This window comes from Trachurus trachurus (genome assembly GCF_905171665.1).
Source record: "Trachurus trachurus genome assembly, chromosome: 16".
NCBI classification, from domain to species: Eukaryota; Metazoa; Chordata; class Actinopteri; order Carangiformes; family Carangidae; genus Trachurus; species Trachurus trachurus.
This window is the reverse complement of record NC_139902.1, coordinates 20,482,509-20,502,154: the sequence shown is the minus strand read 5'-3', so window position 1 is coordinate 20,502,154 and position 19,646 is coordinate 20,482,509. Positions and strand designations below refer to the sequence as shown.

The 19,646-nt window shown below is 40.3% G+C and overlaps 1 protein-coding gene across 1 annotated transcript in view; it reads left to right on the top strand.

Moving 5' to 3' along the window:
- The window catches only part of mtbp (MDM2 binding protein), a 35,582-nt gene extending 16,634 nt beyond the window's left edge, over positions 1-18,948 (top strand). The window contains exons 9-23 of the mRNA XM_083988935.1: positions 368-462; positions 735-801; positions 1,028-1,145; positions 1,750-1,929; positions 5,020-5,133; positions 7,217-7,375; positions 11,966-12,059; positions 12,470-12,628; positions 13,273-13,368; positions 13,474-13,737; positions 13,843-14,006; positions 15,166-15,275; positions 17,444-17,557; positions 18,649-18,714; positions 18,817-18,948. Coding sequence (XP_083845061.1) covers positions 368-462; positions 735-801; positions 1,028-1,145; positions 1,750-1,929; positions 5,020-5,133; positions 7,217-7,375; positions 11,966-12,059; positions 12,470-12,628; positions 13,273-13,368; positions 13,474-13,737; positions 13,843-14,006; positions 15,166-15,275; positions 17,444-17,557; positions 18,649-18,714; positions 18,817-18,861 — 1,845 coding nt within the window. The 3' untranslated portion in view covers positions 18,862-18,948. The remainder of the gene's footprint in view (positions 1-367; positions 463-734; positions 802-1,027; positions 1,146-1,749; positions 1,930-5,019; positions 5,134-7,216; positions 7,376-11,965; positions 12,060-12,469; positions 12,629-13,272; positions 13,369-13,473; positions 13,738-13,842; positions 14,007-15,165; positions 15,276-17,443; positions 17,558-18,648; positions 18,715-18,816) is intronic.
- The last annotated feature ends 698 nt before the right edge of the window (positions 18,949-19,646 follow it).

The following is a 19,646-nucleotide window of genomic DNA, read 5'->3' as shown; positions in this document are numbered from 1 at the left end:
CACTTTTTAGCCATTACTCTGGGGCTCATATAGTAGTGACAAAATTTCACACAAAAAACACAACATTTGAACACTTAACCTTAGGCTGCTGGAAGTCTTTCTGACATTTTATCAAGAAAGCAATTAGTCAAAAACATAAATGCTGTATTTATTGATGCCAGTACCTGTCGATTTAAGTTGCTATCTTGTTTTCATTTTTGTCAACCCCCCCCCCTCCATCCTTCAAACAGCTTTAATTTAAAATACTGTTCTTTGAAATCACCATTGTTGTTTTGTCTTTGTCTTCTCTGTGCGTCTTTCTATCCTGATTTCATTCTTCTTCCTTTTTTAAATTCTCACCCATCTTCTCTCTGTCGTGCGTTTGCAGGTCTGTCATTACTACGCACCAGTTTTGGACTTGGTTCAGCTGGTTAATCTTTCCGGCCTGCCCAACTTTCTGATGTCCAGCACCTGCTTTGAACTGTATCCTCTTTTAAAGTGGAGAAATTGTGTATGTGTGTATGTCTGTGTGGACACTTAACAAAGGAAACTAAAGCAACATAATTTTTTACTTCAAACCGCATTTAAATGAACCATCTCATGTTAAGCAGCTACACTACAACGTATTACATGTCACATGTAAACTGTTTGATAGTTGATTGTTAATATCTATTATTCGTTTGATCTTTTTAGATGCATCTTTCCTTTCTCTACTGCTCCATAATATTTGATTATTCTTAACATCGAACAAACAGAGGGCTTTGTGGGAAGTCAGCGAAGGCTAAACTTCTGTTGGATCAGCTGAGGTCACTGCGTGGAGAGGTATATACCCCTGAGTCGTGCTCTTATACACACAACTGTGAAAGGCTGTAATTCCTAGTCGAGTTAGTTTTCTAAAGGTTTCTCCCTGAGAAGGAAATCTGTTTTCTTTGATCCAATGTCAAACATATATCAGACATAGGAGATGGATACAAGATTAATCTTGTTTGTGATTCATGGGGCTGAGGGACTGTGTAGTCCGGTGTATTGACTGTGTCCCTGTGTCCAGGTTGGAGCATTGTTCAGCTTGTCATGTATAGTGACTCCTATCGCCCAGCCCGCAGCCAGCCAACTCAGCTCCCAGAGCTGGAGGGAGTCTATAGCCAGGAGACCAAAGTCCTTACAAGGTAAGACATTCTCTTTCAAGCCATTTTCATTTCCTCATTAAACGGGTGAGAGGAGCTGTATCGTCCTCTGTAGGGATAACTACAGCAGAACAGGGCGGTTCAGGAGATCCCCACTGCCATTAGGCTGTAACACCTCAGAGGCAGTGGCTTATGACCTGGACTATTGAACTATTTTTATTAACTACTATTATTACCATTAATGAGCTACTGGACACTTGGATTTGCCCTGGTGGATAAATAAAATATCCATCTCTATCTCTTCCTTCACACTGATATTCATTATAATAAAGTTTTCTGTTGAAGAGAGGCTGAAGTGCAATTGAATTAATTTTGAACACTGCTGGAAGAATCAGGAAAAAAAGGTATAATTTATATGCCATACTTGGATTGCTGAAAAGGATCAGGGAGTAGGTAAAGTATATAATCATACACTTGACAAGAACAATTTAATGAGAAGAATTATATGGAGCAAAGGTGACGACAAAATTAGACAAAAGCTGTACAGAGGGAGTAGCATTGTATTTTACAAAAAACTGATGCATATTTTTTTTTTTGTCCATTAACTTCTGATGTAACCTTGCCCCCCTTCTGCTTTATACAGTAGCGCCGACCGTGGAGGTGAAAGGTGAAAACGCTCACTACTTCCTGCTGGTCCAGGGCTCAGACGATGTCAGGTGTGGAGCCTGCACTGTCAGGATGTTGCACTCAGACAGTCAAAATAACGGGGCAGCTGCCATGGCAACTATCACCAGGTTGCTGGGAGAGAAGTGGCTGTCATCATCAGGTATACAGTATATATTATGTTGTCATAATAAGAGGTGTGTGTCTGACACTGCCAATGTTTTCGGTTGCCTTTCATTTATTACCTGTGGGTTTTATACCATGTTCTAACAGAATCTGTTAAACTGAGGGATCACTTGACAAAAAAAAGTTTATACAACTCCCCTTTGTCCAAATGTTGTACTGCAGGAGTTTTCAAAGGGCAGTGCTGCCAAATGTCAGGACATCTTTATATTACCTTATGTATACCTCAATTTTTCGCTTGTATTTGTTTACACTGTGGCAAATTGTCATTATGAAAAGTATGCTGAAATAGCTGTTGGTGCCTATACCAGTACACTATCACAGGACTGCTTTATTTTACTGCTTTTCTGAAAGTGACTTATTCTCAAGCTTCCTGAGCAACTTTTCTATGTTATCTATAAGTGGATTTGTTAAACTTGTCAGAGATAACGGTATCCTTGGAAAGTCTGAGTCACACTGAATCTAAAAAATCAATGCATTGTGTCTGTGCGTTCAGATTTGAGAAGACATAGGAAGAGAACGCATTTCACACTAACTACCTTAATTGCCGCCACGAGCTTTGTGTCACAGCCGCTCCACAGTAGTGAGCAGGCTAAATCAGCGGCGCACCTTTACAATGACTAACTTCCTCTTGTTTATATAGGACCAGCATGCCTCTCACCTCAAAGCGTGTCTTTGTAACGTGTCTCACAGTTTGAAAACTTCTGTTCAATCAGATTTAGGAAGCCTTTGAACATGTGGCAGTAATTTTGTTCTCTGTCACATTGTAAAGAAAAACAGCTTTCACACATCCTCTCTCTTCTCTTAACCCTCAGCTTGGTTGAAGTCTGGCTTCACTGACAGGTTGAAGGGCTGTCCTTGTTCATCAGGCTAACCTGTGTTACAAAAAATAGTGTCTTCAATGCCACTGGCCATTTCTGACTCAAGAGATCCTCCTCACTTTTTCTCCTCCCTCGCATCTCACAGCTACATAAAGTTATGACTGTACTGTTGCACATTTCTCTCCTCTTCGTCACTAAAATAAGAGCGATCACATTAAGTTAAAATAGAGAAAGAAAGGGATATTAAGGGGATAGGAGGAGAAAGTAGAGTGAATGTATGGATGGCTGTGTGATGGATGTTACACGATTAAACAAAAATTTGAAGTGTGATATGGACTTCCCCGTTCGATGGGGAGTAGATGAACTGATGGACATCTGTGGGAGTGGAAATCTCTCACTGTTGGTATGTTTGTTCTCTAAACTTAAAGCGTCTTTTGTGATGAAAGTCCTTTAATGTTCTTTGGGTTTATATGATATTCAAGAGACCTATTGTGGAGCTTCCTCCTGAGACTCCCTGCTGTTAACATTTCATGCAACCTTCAGGAGACATATTTGAAATATTTTTAAAGGCAGAGCAGGACTCTGAAAGGTAACTGCTGCAATGTCACGGTAGAGTTTTCAGTACAAACTGAAATCCTTAAAATGCTCACTTGATGGTTGATGCACCCGAACATAAGCACATTAATACACCTTTGCATCATGCAGCACACGCTTTCTGTGTGTGTTTGAAGTTACAGATGTAATTCATCATCCAGCATTTACATATTGGAGTAATAGCTATAGTAAGACCTTGAAATGAGACATAGTGTACCATAGTGACCTTAGTAAAACCTAATCACATGTTGCATATCTCAGTAGGTTGTGAGTTATTCTACCAGAGTGATTTCTAATGGATTGTATTTATATGTAAGGATGAATACTGTATTTTTATGTTAAAGAGCAAAATTCAACAAGGTAGCAGAATATCAATTCTTGTCAGTCATGTGAAACCAATAACAAAGGCAAAGCTTCAGCTTCAAGCTTGTTATGCCATTACTTTTCTCAGTGTAAGGGATTTAACTTCGGGATCATCCCCAAACCACATTTTTGCAAATGTTGCCTTTTTAGAAGTTAATCCAGTTATGTATTTCTCTTTAAGTTTTGGGATTTAGCAAAAGATGGTCAATGACAACAAGAGGCTAAGATCAGTCACAGGGTTTTCCCGAGGTTTTTCAAGGACTTATGTGCAGTCTGGATCGAAGGATTTAATGTAATTCAAAGGGAATTTTATAATTTCTTACACACTCAGTACACTCATTGTAAATGTGAATTTGAATAGTTTGTAAAGTATATCTGATCTAATCACTCGAACTGCACAGTGAACTGTCATGTCCCATAGCAATGGCAATGTTGGAAAAGCTAGAGGTTTGAATCAGTAAAGTAAAAAAATATGATCAAAACTATAATTATTTGTGGTGTAAAACTTGTGAGGTCCAAAGAGTTTCTGGTTCATGTTTGGGTTCATTTCAGTCATAAGCAAAACTGGCTTGTCATGCAACATTAACTATGTTGATAAAGGCAATGGTAACAAAGGGTTCCGCAGTTTGGAAAAGCATTTTTTCATATATATAAAGAAAAACATTGTGTAAACACAGCCTACCACATGAATCAATGCGAGTTAGTTTCCTGTTTCATCTGCTATTGCTATTGAACAATAGCAATTACCACCACAAAAAAAACCTCCACACCTGGAGCTGACAGTAAATAGAAATATCCAATCATCTACTCATTATTCTGGCAGTGAACATCTCTGTCATATCAATCACACAAACCTTTGTCCACACAATCAGTATTGATTTGTAGGCCATTCCTGTCGCCAACTCACCTTTCCTTTTGTGTGTATGAGAACATAAAACTCTCACTGTTGTTTTTACATTGATTCTTATCGGGTGCCACATACTCTGTACCAAAACACTGGATCCCTCAGCCGTCAGAGAGTGATTTTCAGAGAACCATCTGCCTGTTAGCTCCCTTCATGATATCTTTCATTCGTGTTGCCCTCAGTATTTAATGCAGGCTCTCCATGTATATTCAAGTTAAACTAAACTGTCCTATGGGCCGAGTTCCCAAAAAACCTCTGTGTTGCCCCTGATCCCACCAGAACGATGCTAAAATGAATTACTGAGTCATATTCAACAGCAGTAAGATTGATATTTACAATTTATCTCTATTTTTTTTTTCCTTTTTACCATGTGTCCCTCTTCGATCAGGAGGAGCTGTAGGCGACATCCTCCGCCCTCTGCCCTGTATCCAAGGAGACAGCCTGCTGAAGAGAGAGAGGAAGGTGACCCAGGTTCAGACTCTGGTACTCAAAGAATATCTCAGTAAGTACAGTACAACATTTAAATAGCTGCTGCAAAATCACATACAATATACAGTAGTTTTGGAGAAAAAGAAGCACCCAGTGAACGGTGTAGAGCTGAGAATTATGCAGACAAATGATTGCACGCACTGCCAGAGAGACGCAGTGTTTGTTATATTTTAGAGGTGCAACTGTGCTTTAATTAACTGCTTGCATGTTGACGTATCATAAAACTGCCGACAAGCCCTCGGTGCAGCACCTTAAGCTCATTATGCTACGTCAGTCAAAATATTATTCCCCCAAGCAGGAGTGGGCAATGACCCCCTCACAGCTCAGTAGAGGAGATTACTGATTTGGGAGTTTTATCTGAACAGAATTATTACAACACAGACAGACAGATTTTTTCTCTCTCACCTAATTACTGTGGTGTGTCTTTATCAGGATCATTGATTGCCAATTAAAAAATCATTGAAAAACAGCCACACAAGGGATGTTCATTTTTACAGGGATCATTAAATAGAGATGTGTTGGCCTCTTGTTGTTAACCCTTTCCTGACCCTTAACATGGCTCCTGCCTTAGACATGAGTCACACCCCTCTTTAATTAGCACCTGTCCACCCTCTCATCTTATTCACTTTCTGCAGCATAACAGGACCACTCTGGGCTAATATTAATTCTGAACCCTTTTCTTAGAGGATCAAAGAAGTATAATGATATCTTTTTTTATATATATATATTTGATTCTTAAAAAGTATTTGAACATATTGATACGACATCATACCAATTGAGACATAATCTGTGGATTAATCAACAATGAAACTTATCTTTAGTCACAGCCTTGAAATTTGTAATTGAAAAAATATATTCTCCAAAACTAGTGAAGTATGACCATGTACTGCTGTGCTTGTGCCGCTAACTATACATGTTTTATTCACTCACCCACAGGCAGAAAAAAATATTTGCCCGGGGTTCTCGCGGTTGCTTGTTTAACATAAATTATGTTGAGATCAACTGTCTTCAAGATATTTGAGACGTCTTGATCTGTCGTCAGTGTCAACACTTGGCTCTCTTCGTCCCTCAGCACAAGCTGGTGCATTGGAAGACTCTGTTGAAATATAATTATTTTACAGACCCACATAATGTCTCCTTGGCAGGCAAAGATAGTGAAACACCAGTGGAGTGGAGCCAGATTAAAGGAAATGCAGTGAAATTCTTCAGACTTAAGAAAAGCGTGAGGACTATTCTTTGAAAAGGCCACGAGCAGAATGAAGAGGCCTGACAGTCCACAGGCCTTAATGAAATTCATCGCAATATATCCTGACTTGGCATTAACTCGGGAAAAGGCACATCCTTATAAGTTTCAAAAGTTAGAAGTATTAAAGTGTGTGTGTGTGTGCGTGCGTGTGTGTGTGTGTGTGTGTGAGAGAGAGACAGAGAGAGGGACAGCACAATCACAAGTGTCCTCATCTCATAGACTGTAACCGGTTTGTGTGTCCACTGCCTAAGCACACAAGCTGATGCATGTGTATACCAAGGATTTGAGTTATCATTTTTCTCAGTTTCCATTTCCATAGATATCTAATTCTCAACTGTTGGAATGAAAACCACGGCTCCATTGTACACGGCACTCTGCAGGTTTTGTTGATGTGCTGCAGCTGTTCAGGATAATCAGTATGTCTTAATCGAACTGATAATATATACATTTATTTTGACTAAAATTCAATTCAGCATATACATATGTATATTTATATTGGAGGTAACAAAATTGTACACTTAGTAAAGTTTTTACATGACACTGTCATTTGGCCAAATTGTTGCTTTATAGAAAAGAACCCATAAAAATATCCACGTCCACCTCACCAGCTCTGTGCATTTCTTTTAACTGAGGTGAGCAAAGTGTAATTACCAAGTGCAGTTTAAAAAACCCTCAAGCTAATTAAAAGAATATACTCCTGGTTTGGAGGAGGATCAATCATAAACCCACTTATTATCTAACATTAACAGTGATGCCAAAATCGTCTACCAGCTGTCCGTTTGCCAGTGAGACATAAGCTTATTCTGAAACGTCTGCAAAATAACCACCATCCCTCTGCTTGTGTGTCCAGGACAGAAAGAAGAAACATCTGGCTCGACCTCAATACCCATCAACGACCTGAAGGTCATTCTGAACCTGGCCAGGGAGCAGTATCTGAAGATGATCGACTCCACTCTGCCCTCTGCTGCCACCTGTCTGACACGCGAGCAGGAGCCTGTCACGAACTCAGGTATGGAAGGAGACAGAGCCCAAAAACAAAATACAACAATCCAACAGTTTTTCCCCCCACATCTGTTCAAAGGTACACTAGATGCAATAGTAGGATGGTCAGTTTTTGTCACGTAGACACAATGAAACACCTACACCTTACATCACACCACTGTCATTAAATCCAGTAAAAATGTACTTTTTAACACTCTTTGTTTTGAATTAATGACAATTAAAAAAAAGTTATTAGTGAAAGTTTTAAATTTCTCAAATTCACAGAAAAAACACAGTTACATCAAAGCTCTATTTATCTAATTATGTTTTTATTTTAACTCAATACTTTACACTGGTGGTGATCCGAAATAGTTGACGATTCGTTAATTAGATTCGGAGAAGTCTGATTCAACTGCCAACCTTTCCGTCAAATCCTAGCAAAATGTGGCTATGGATAAAAGGTCGTACCATTCTGACAATGTGGGGGTGCCCACTGCTGCTGAACATCTCACTTTACTTCGCTGAGAGGTTGCTGTTCTGTGCCGGCAGGGTCAGAGGGAGAGAAAAGGTCTTGGGTCGGGAAGGAGCCACCTGTCGCTAGGGTTGGGCACCGAAAAACGGTTCCAAATAGGAACCGGTTCCTAACGTCCGGTTCCGGAATCGTTAAGAAGCCGTTTGCATTTCGATCCTTTTTATCGGTTCCTAAATGTCCGCACTAGTTTGTTTGTTTTACTCCGCTCGCACTAGTTTGAAGTATTTTGACCCGCCCCGCACCACCGCATCTATTTTCACAACCATCCCCGCCGCTATTAAACGTCAGACAGCGGCTTTTTACTTTGAAAGGGCAGACAGAGGCGCTGTGTTGCCGGTAGCTTGTCAGTGTGGAGCTTGTGAGGAGTGAGAGAGTCACAGTGCAGCGAGTGCAGCAGCCGCGGCCGCAGCCTCTCTCTCTCCCCGGTCTGCGAGAGGGAGAGAGCAGAGAGCAGACCCCTCGCTCTGCTGATGCTCTCAGTGAAGCCAACCCCGCTCTGCTGATGCGCCCAGCCGCCGTCTCACCCGGTTCCCTCACACCTCCGCCGGCTTTCCCGTCAACATCAGCGCGCCCCTGATAACACACTCTGGACTTCATCATCAGTGTTTTTAATGACCCGCCCCACCGAGCCCCGCACCACAAATAAAGTAAACATTTCTTGACCCGCACCGCGCGTCACTAGTGTACAGACCTCCTCAGCCTGAGAAGGCAGACATGATTATCTTCTTAAACAAAAACAGTTTTTGATTTATCATCATGACTGCTCCAGTGTTTGTTTTATTTTGTTGCATATACAGTCACCTGTTCTGCAGCTCTTTGTATGTTAGACTGCTTGCCAAGTTTCAGTTACAGTTAGGGACCCTCCCTTTTAATTGAATACCATAGTTGGCAAAATCTATTTTTGGAGGCCTTTTGGAGGTCTTACAAGCCGTGTAAGATGTATGTTTGAAGTCCAAGCATGCATGCAAAAATGGCCTGTGTGAAGAGTTTGTCAAATAAAAAAATATCCTGTGAAGTAAGTTGTGACCTGTTGACCTGCACCTCAAAGAATCGGAATCGAGAATCGTTTAGAACCGGAATCGATATAGAGAATCGGAATCGCTAAAATCTAAACGATGCCCAACCCTACCTGTCGCTCTCTCTCTCTCTCTCTCTCTCTCTCTGTCTCTCCTCACTTCGCATCGTTTCCCCTTGTGTGGGGAAAAATTGAATTCAGGCAGAAGGTTTTATTCATAAGATCAAACTAAGAGAGCGTTCTCTGCTTATCGATCGAAGCACCTGTATACACACACTGTCCATGGTGCTGTGACACTAGACCCCTAAACCGGCTATACAAGCACTGATACACATATCATGCCCACAAAACGATGGGACTTACACGTTTTCATTCACCATACACACTCAATTATTCACAGCAAAAACTCTCTCTATATACTCATTGCTACACTTTCCCCAAAAGAGAGACGGTGATGACGTGCATGCAAGCTTAATGAGTGAGATAAGGTAAAGGATGGATGGAGAATGACCAGTTATTGTTATCTTATGCCAACTGAAGAATTAAATTAGTTTATATTGATGTTTTATCTCTTTTCCCTGCAGCGGAAAAAGACGCAAATGAGATGATGAATCAATGAGGGAAAAAACAACTTGATTCGATGATTAGTCGACTAAAGGCAAAATCTGACAAATCTCATTGGACTATGAAAGTTCTTTAGTCAGGGACACCCTTACTTACCACATATTATTCTAAGATTTTTTGGAGTTTTTCTTTTAGAGCGGTTTTATTAGAATATGCATATCAGGTGAATTTATATATATGGTGATAATTATTATACATTAATAATTATCACCTAGAGCTAATTTCCTGTGTTTGTGGCTCTTCTAATTATTTTACCATAAGCGTTACGTTCTTTACTGCATGTGGAAAATGTCCTTGTTTGAATTTTCTCATTTCTCTGGTTTACAGCCGGGCTGCAGACGTGACTTTTATTTGTTTATGTTTGTTCTCTGACTTGGCTCCTTGTAATTATCGTCTGTCTGAGTGATGACTTGAATGCAGCAAAAGCATTGAAAAGACATAGTCAAATAAAGCTCATTGTACTCAAATTATGGGATCTGTAGATGTGAAGTGGTCCTTATTATTATTCCAGATAATTGCCAGAGTGAACACTAAAATTTAAATCTCACAATACTGTGTTCAAGTCCACAGCTGATATCAACAACTGATGTCAGCTCACATGTTTATCAAAACAGTATTCTGACTTGCCCGTGACAGGACGGAGAAATATATAGGATCCTATGTAGCCTTAGCCATCGGGCTTTTTGATTCTTCTGCAAATGGTGGAAGAGCTGACAGACAAATGAATTTCCCTTTGGGGATTAATGAAGTAATTCGTATTCGTGTTTGTATTCGTATTTATGTGCAGCAGAGCATCAGTATTCACTACGTGGCTCATTCCTACAATGACAGTCTTAGGAAACAGTGCCAGCTAATAATGAGCAAATAAATAGTTGGCAATAAAACAAGGCCCAGGCCTGCAGCTAGTGCTACATGTGCTCGGCGAGGGCGATATTACTTTTAAAAGAGCAGCTGCAGGGCTAATAGAGCTGCAGTTTTCATGTCATAAATGCTGTGACATTGTTTGCCAATTACGTTTTGAGTCTCTCAGCACAATACTGTCCATCATAATGTTTATTGTGTAATTATCTACGCTGCTAGATTCAGGCGTTGCCCCAGCCAGTGTGTAACAGCCTTAGAATAGAGTAGACCGATGTGTTTGCCAGCAACCTGCCATTTGTTCACATTATCGCCTTTGTGTGCATCCTCCTGGTCTATGTTGTATGCTGGTTGTACGCTTCAGCTGCCCACAGCCTCAAAGGATACGCTTGAAGTCTGACAGGGGCAGTGGGCTTCAAAAACAGAAGTAATGATAGGTGTAAACATGACACAGGTACACATGCACACCCTCGGGTCCAGAGACGTCATTTACAGCAATAAATAGCTTCAACCATTCATAAAGAATGTCTTGCATATGTGACTGCAGCCCCTCAGGGTACAATGACTGTGTAGGCTGTCAAACTGCCGGAGACCTTCAGTCTCTTCGTATGATATACTTTGGGCCTCCGGCCATCATCAACACCTTTGTTTCACCAGTGAACCTGTTTTGTATAGATTTATCACAGTTCTGTCATCCTGGAGATAACATGCACTCCTCCTGCCCAAACATAAAGAAAGTGCGGGGCTGCTGATATACTGGTAGCTCCACTGTTGATATTTAATGTGTTCCCAGTCTCATCTGCCAAGAGTTCAGTGTGTGCCGACCTGGCTCTAGTGAAAACTGGGATAACACTTACAATCCATCACACAGTACATGGCACCTATTCTGTAGGGTGAACTGATAGAAAGGGCACTGTTAGGTTTGTTTGTGAATGCTTGCGCCACACTCGAGTCGACTGATGCTGGTAGAAAATGCTGAAAATCGGCTGTGTAGTTTCTCCTCTGTTCTAAAATGTATAAAGTCTTACTGATTTTTCCCCGCAGTACTGCATTTAATTTCCCTTAAGGTGTTGTGTTAAGGTGTGTTTAAAATAATTTATAACTCGGTCCTCTGCTCTTTCATCACATCAGCTACTGTGAGCTCCAGCTTATTGTTCAAGCAGCATCAAACCATATAAAAGCAACTGAGGCTGAACAATTACTTTGTATTTTTAAACATGTCCACGTGAGACAACTAAAGCCAACAGGACTTGACAAGTTGAAGGCTCATTTAGTATTAAACCGACTGGGTGCGCAGTGTACTTTTTGTTTTCTAAAATTTATAATATGAAGCACCCTGTGACTGCAGTTTTAATGGAGATCAGCTAAATTGAGGAGCCGGAGACATTGTGTACATTTTTTGAAATACCAGTCATATTTTCAATCACTGCATTGCACTCATACAAAAATGTTTAATGCTGTTATAATTGTTTTTAAGACACAATCTTGTCAATGGGAATTTCCAGGTTAAGCACTGTCAACAGACCTTTATAATTCTGTGTTCAGTGTGTCATGTGTTAAGTGTGATCCCTGTTGTTTTGTTGTTGTAGGTTTTCAGACGCCTTCCCTACAGCCGTCTGATTGGCCTGAGAGAGGCGTCCTCCACAACATAGAAAACCTGCAGAGGAGACAGCAGAAGAGGAGGTAAGTAGTTATATTTTGGGTTTGGGTTGAGCCATATGGCCAAAATGTCATATTATGATAAGGATAAACGCATATCATATGCAGTCAACAATGCATGTTATAATGCAGCATATTTTCTGTAAAGTTAAATGTAAGATTTGATATGACTTTGCAGATGTAATAACAGTCTTTTGTGTATGTTTATGCATATGGCTTTCAGTTCAGATCAGATTCTGGGCTTTGTTTTCAGCACACAACTTTATATCATCTAGACTATATGAACAGTGAATGGAATATTAGATAGTCAATCGCACCAATATTGCGCAGCCCTTCTGGGGGTAGTGTCTTTGTTTGGCCAATTCTGCCCCAAGTAAAACCTTAATTTTTATTGTACTGTGTCTAATCATAACACTATTTTTTTTTTGTCTCAGATTTGGACTGTTAGGTCCAGGCTCCAGTGACAGCCTGCTGGGTCCTAAAGACAGTCAAAAGGCCTCCTCTGCTCCACTAGATGCCAAAGAGCTTCTGAAACACTTTACATCTGATGGTTTGCCTACTGCAGAGCTACAGCTACTGACTATCAATAGAGGGTACGTTCAGTCTCCTCTGGCTCCATGCTGAGCAGCACCTTGACATCAGATCAAAGATGATCAGATGGCTGTGTTATCTGAATTAAATTTTATATATCTAAGCATCACTTCACAAACATAACCCTAGAAATATATGCACAGGAGCAGCCACCCCCACAAACAGACAGGAGCATAGACAGTCATTGACAGTGTCATAAGCAAAGATGGAAATGAATGAATGGAGTCGGTGCAGGAAGATGTTCACTACATTTTCTCATAAATACACACAAACTGCAGTCAGATAAACAGTATAAACGGTGTGGTTTATGTGTTTGTTTCTAAGATGGCTCTGAGTGACATAAATTTAATGAGGCTATAATGATTTGATTATGATCATAAGCCTTTAACAGTTTCTTAAAACCTTCTCGGGAGAATTATTGACTTGGGTGAAAAAAATCAGTCATCCAGTTGCACTAACAGTCCTGTCAGACTAAATTATGTATTTTGATTAGTAAAATTAGTCTGTAGTTGAATGAAAAGCTATATTGAATTGAGAAGCGAGACAAAACGTTTTCTATGACAAGTTTTCATTTTTTTTCTCCCCCTTTCTTCTTTTATTCCCCACCTCCACTCTGTCTGTCCTTCTGCACTCTCTGTCTGTTCAGGATTAATGTGTTTCAGATGTCACCAGACCTCTCTCCTCGGAGAGTCAGCCAGATGCCCTTCAGCAAGGCCTCAGCATCACATTTCCACGGCATAGAGTAAGAATCCAAGCATTCGCCTGTCATCAAACCAAATCGGTCTATTTAATATTTATGTATATTATTGACATTTACACTTTGTATTCTTTTTATTTTTCCGTATAGTTTCTGCCTGGACAATCAGCGCTCCTTGGATCGGGACCAGGCCTTTGTGCGGCTCCAGTCTCGTCTGATTCGCCACGAGACTCAAACCACCTGCTCCAAAGAGCCATGTGCCCTTCCCTTCGCTCTCAGTCCAGCTCCCTCGCCTGCTGTGATGTCAGAACCAGGAAGTGTGCCCGACGGAGAGACTCTGCAGAACGCAGATGTAGCTCGACTCAAGCGCAGGTCCTGGGACATGGACATTATTGGAGGTTATCCTCGCAAAAGGTGTGACAATATATTCCCCTGGTTTGAACCAAGGTCTGGGAAACTTTAGTGTTGGTAATGTTTACTGTCTTTGTGTCAAACCTTCTGTTTGTCTGAATGAACCAGGTTGGTGAAGTCGGAGAGCAGCGACTCCCTCTGTTCTCAGAGCAGCGGCAGCAGTGGGACACATCCTGTCATCAGGTCTCTGAGACAGCAGCCGAGCAGATCCCAGTCCACGTCTTCCTCCATTAGCTCTTCTTCCTCCTCAGCCACGAAACGGACATCCTCAGGTAAAAAAAAAAACACTCATCCTAGCATGGAAAGAGCCTATAATTTCTTCTCCTTTATTCTTCTACAGTTTCTGCCCATGGGCTTATTTCAAATGGATTCCTGCCAAATGACATTTGAAATATGAAAAATATAACTTGTTTGTGCGCTACATGTCAGACAGTATCAATTTACAAACAGTGAAGTAATTCCAAACCTTTTGTGACAACATACAGATTTAAGTTTCATTATAGTTTCTGTGCAAGGATGTCCCCTGAAAGTCAAGACATTTTGACATCCTGTCCTTTAAAAAAGAGATCCACGGGGTGGTGCGTGGCGCAGTGGTTAGAGCAGCCGCCCCATGTAGAGGCTACAGTCCTCAACGCAGGCGTCCCCGGTTCGAATCCCGTGTCGGGCAGACCTTTCCTGGATGTCATTCCCCCTCTCTCTGCCTCCCCCATTTCCTGTCTATCTCACTATGTGCTATCAAATAAAGGCAAAAACGCCAAAAAATATACTTAAAAAAAAAAAAAAAAAGCTAACAATGAAATCACTCGATTACCACATTGTGCTTACTGAGACTCTTGAACAGAATGGAGCCATTGTTAATGTTATTACTAACATATGCTTTTTGCTAGAGAACAAGTCAAAATGTCTGCTGTAGTAAAAAAGAAAAAGGCAGTTCCAGTTTTACTGCTTGACCATGAAATTTATGAGGCATAAAACTGTTGAACGTTTGTTAAGACTTAAAGGCCCTGCTCTTTCACACAGGTGTTTTTTTATTCTGGCTGATAAAACCTCTGTTTAAAGGAATATTTCGTATCTTTTGACACAAAGCTGTATGACATAGCAGTTACTTCTTCTCAAAACAATATGCGCTCAAAAGAGGAAGAGTGTTGGGCGGAGGGATTTTCATGAGGTCACCGAGCACCATGGAAACGTCACTTAAACTCAGTTAGACCTGAGAGGAGGTCTAATTATGCACAATAAGTGAAAACACCTATGTGAGCTCTAATGAATTAGTGGAATCTCATTTTAGAGACGTTTTATTTTTAATTCGGCACCGCATTGTTTTATATGTGAGTTTGCCTTAATTTTGAGCTCTTAATTTGTTAATACAACAATTTTCTGTTGTTGCCATGATAGTAATGCCTTGTACATTTTCCTGACACTAATCTCCAGGATTGGCAGCTCTTCCCTCTGCTGACAAACCTAAACCTCAACAGCAGACTCATCATGTGCAAACAGAGGACAAAGCTGCCAAAGAGTCACGCTCCCAGAAGCACAACAGGGTGAGTGTGTTTGTGTCTTGTACTTTGTGAGGTCTGTTTTTTGTTTAATTATCAAAGATACAATTATTATGTGTTTTGTTGTTATTGTTGTTGTTTGTAAACCATTTATGCTTCAGAAATAACTTGTGGAATAATTGTAACCATGGGAACAAGTTCTCATCACAGCATGCCAAGCTCAAATCTTTGTGGATTTCAAGTACATTAACATTCTGGTAAAGGTTTACAGGAGGAATTAAAAGCACTTCATATGAACCTCTAAGGAATAGAGTTGCAAGGGTTTTTGTCATATTTCACTTCACATGATCAGTAACTAAACAACAACACATTATACATGATTACACATTGTACAGTATTTGTACAGAGTTATGCTACGTTTTACATCTCTCACAGAGCTTAAAGGCACAAAATCATATTCTAGCGAGCGTTAATTTAGATGTAGGTTAGTAATTTCACATAGAAAGTTATGTAAGTGTCGAGAAATTAAAATGTATTACATATTTTGTTTTAATTTGAAAACTCTGGCCACTGGTACTACATGCTAAGCTCTTGTTCTCTGCCTTTCTCCTAGCAGCACATCTCAGCACACATAAATTAAGTGAACTGCAGTAGGTCAACTAGCAGGGGTCACCATCTCCACAGTATCTTAAGTCAAATAGACAAGGAGCCTGGTTTGTTTGCCTGCTGTGGGCACTTTGCCTCTGTTTGACAGGCTGAAGTTGCTCCCTAGTGGCGAGGGCAAAATAAATCTGCTAATGAAGGCAGGAGCTCTTTGTTCAAGGTGCCCTCTGAAAACAGCAGTAGTTACTAATACTAGTTGGTAAACTACTGATGATGGAAATAGAGTTTGCTGGAAGGGTATGATTCACCACAGTATACCGAACATCCCGTTATTTGTTATATTTTGTAATTATATTCCCCCTACCACAACAGTCCTGGTGGTTCTGTATGCAACCAAGATCTTAACAATTATTTTGTCAAGTACAATGTTGTAATAACTGGAGGCTGGAGTTACAAAAATTTCAAGCTCAAGTAAAAGGCTCAAGCAGTAAACCACAGTTTTTCAGTATAAGCACAACCTTTCAAAAAATAATTCTTTCACTTTTTACGCTATAATATGAAAACAGCTAAATGTGTAATTGCCACTCTCACCACCACACACACACACACACACACACACACACACACACACACACACACACACACACACACACACACACACACACACACACACACACACACACACACACACACACACACACACACACACAAACACTAACACACACTAACACACACACACACACACACACACACACACACACACACACACACACACACACACACACACACACACACACAGCCCCTCTGTGACAGATGAGAATTTTTCCAGGAGCTCCACCAGAGATAACTGTTTTGCATGGGATCACTGTGAATGTGTGGGTTGCATCATAATGTTGTGGTAGAAATGCATTAACAACTACACTATTACCATATTACCTGCTGCCTCCACAGACACACACACACACACACACACACACTTCTTTCTCATTTTTCACGTCACATGCAAGTGGATGAACCTGCACACACACATACTTGGACACATGCACAAACACACACAAACATACAACCCACCCTTCATGCTGTTTCACATTGTCTCCAGCTCACAATCTGCATCCTGACCTTGACTTGTTCTGATTTGCGATTACTATGCAAACAGGCTTATCATCCAAACCCAAGTATGAGAAAGAACAGTTGGCCCTATTCAGAAATAATGATAGCAGTTTATTCAGGACAGAGATTAAAAGCTGCCTTTCTACTCCTCGTGAGACTGAGTGGCACCAGTGATTCCTCACAATAATTTATAGTGTTTCCTCAGAACAGTTGCTGTGACAAGATTAAAGGCGGATCTATTTATTTCAGGGATGTGTTTTCCCTCTTGACGCTACCAGTGAGATATTTGTATGTTTTTTCCTGCGCGCTCGCCTTGTGATGTAAAGGTTCTGTGCACGGATGTCCCCCGAAAGTCAAGACATTTTGACATCCTTTCCTTAAAAAAAAAAAAGAGATCCATGCTAAAATTAGTTTCTCTGAATTAGCATTAGGTGGTGTTAATGTTTTCACAATTGTGCAAATACAAAAGTATGTGTGTGTCTGTCATTTTGTGTCCTCAGATGTTGCAGGAGGTTGTAGTTAAAACACTCAAACATCATGGGATCGCTGCCGAGCATCAGTGCTTTGAGGCCTGCAGGAAAAGACTGTTTGATATCTCCAAATTCTATCTCAAGGTTAGTCTTTTTACTGCCCACACACAGTCAGTGCTTTTCTTTTATTTGACACTTTTCTTTGTTTGTATGAGTCCATGTGCGTCCAGGACATGTGCTGAGGTATTGAATATTTGGTTATTAATCCTCACCAGATTAACTCAATGATAGGAAGAGACAGTTTCTCCAATAGCAACTGTTTTATCTGATTTATCTTTTGCATCCTGCTGAATCCCCATCCGATGTTATTTATTTGATAAAATATATAATTATAAACACTGACCTAAATTGACTGCAGTGGTGGAAAAACACTCCAATGTTCTATACACAGTCAGTAAAAGTAGCATTGTCTAAATGAAAAATAGTTTTTGCAAGTAAAAGTCTTTCTGTGTTGTTAAGTAAAAGTAAAAGTATGTCAGTATTAGTAGTTAAATGTAGTTTCAGTGTTATTCTGTTTGATGCATTTACATGTATTTTAATGTTACTGTATAGCAACTTAAAGTAGAGCATAGAGCGGCGGAGAGTAGCGTTGGAACAATTTATAATATGTTCAGTTATTTTCTTTATTTGGGTAAGTTATGTTTTGCTTACTCTTTCTGTTGTTTTGTAAGAACTGGGCAGAACCACAGGCACTTCAGGACCAGCATGCATCTGGGAGTACATATGGTTTTGTTTGCTCGCCAAGGATAAAAATAAACCTACTGTACAGAAAAACACAAAGATATTTGACTTCACTTGCCTGCGTTCAGCTCTTTCCTGCATCAGTGGCCACTTGATTTCAATTTTTTGTTTGTTTGTTTTGAACAAATAGCCTGTAAAAATTGTTTAATCAGACAATTGTAGGAGAGTAAAAAGTACAGTCCCTCCTCTGAAATGTTCTTAAGTAGACAGGAAATTAAAATACATAGCAACTGAAGTACAGAAGAGTAAATGCATTTTCCACCACAGTTGTAAGTAATGTGTAATTTCCATCTCACATACTATGCACCTGCCTGCAATTTAAATCCTCTCTCCAGTCAAAATGAGTTCATTTGTGACCTAAAATGTTTGATGTGGAGCTCATGTGAATGTACCTCACTGTTTCAGTGTGAGTGATTCCTTCTGTTTGATCCCAGGATCTTAAGACATCTCGGGGCCTGCATGATGAGATGAAGAAGGCAGCCAGCAGCAACGTCAAACAGGTAATGCCACCAAACACCGGGGGGTCTCCGCCTGATTTAAGCGTCCTAAAAGTGAACTTTTGTAAAGTCTCACTTTTTAAATCATATTTTCTGTCACTAAAGGTTATTGACTGGGTGCTGGAGAAGACCTCTGAAAAAAGAAGATGATCTTTAACAATAAGCGGAAAGACTTTCAACACTTTTTGACCAAAACCGTGTGAATTTATTTTCTCGAATTTCTGAAATTGTTTACGCTCATCCACCTCAATCTACTCCCACTGCTCCTGAGCCTTGAAACAGAGACACAGCGACATAGTACACTCTGCTCTGACTGCAGTCACTGAGAGGCCACATGGGTTTGGATGTTGGCATCAGGTTTCATTTGTCTCTTTGTAGCTGTTTTCAAACATGATTTTAAATCCTTCCACACTTGTTCACTTTGTTTTAAATATAATAATAATTTTATTGCTTTATGGATGTACATATTTTATCTTTGTTTTTCATATTTTAGTCTTTGTAACACAATAAAGTGTTCTTCAATCTTATTTTGTGCCCATTGTAGCTTTCTGATTACAACCTGAGCCGGTGGGAAAGCTTGGGCGCGCTTGTGTGTGTGTGTGTGTGTGTGTGTGTGTGTGTGTGTGTCTGTGTGTGTAGCAGTGTGTACGTGTGCGTGTGTTTGTTTTCTCTAAGAAATATGTAAAACATTATCAGCAGTGACAGCTAACAGCCCAGTCTAGATGGTAGCTGTTATTCAGACAGTGAAAACAAAGCAATGAGCGGTGCAGCACATTATGCAGCGCTGATTATCGCTGACAGTCAGATTTGTCCTGTTTGTACTAGTTTCTCTTCGGCGCAGACTGATTTCATGCCCACGATGAGAAACAACACTCACAGCCAGTTGTTTTCTCATGGCACCACGACAGCTTTTCTCTAAGAGACTGCCAACTTAC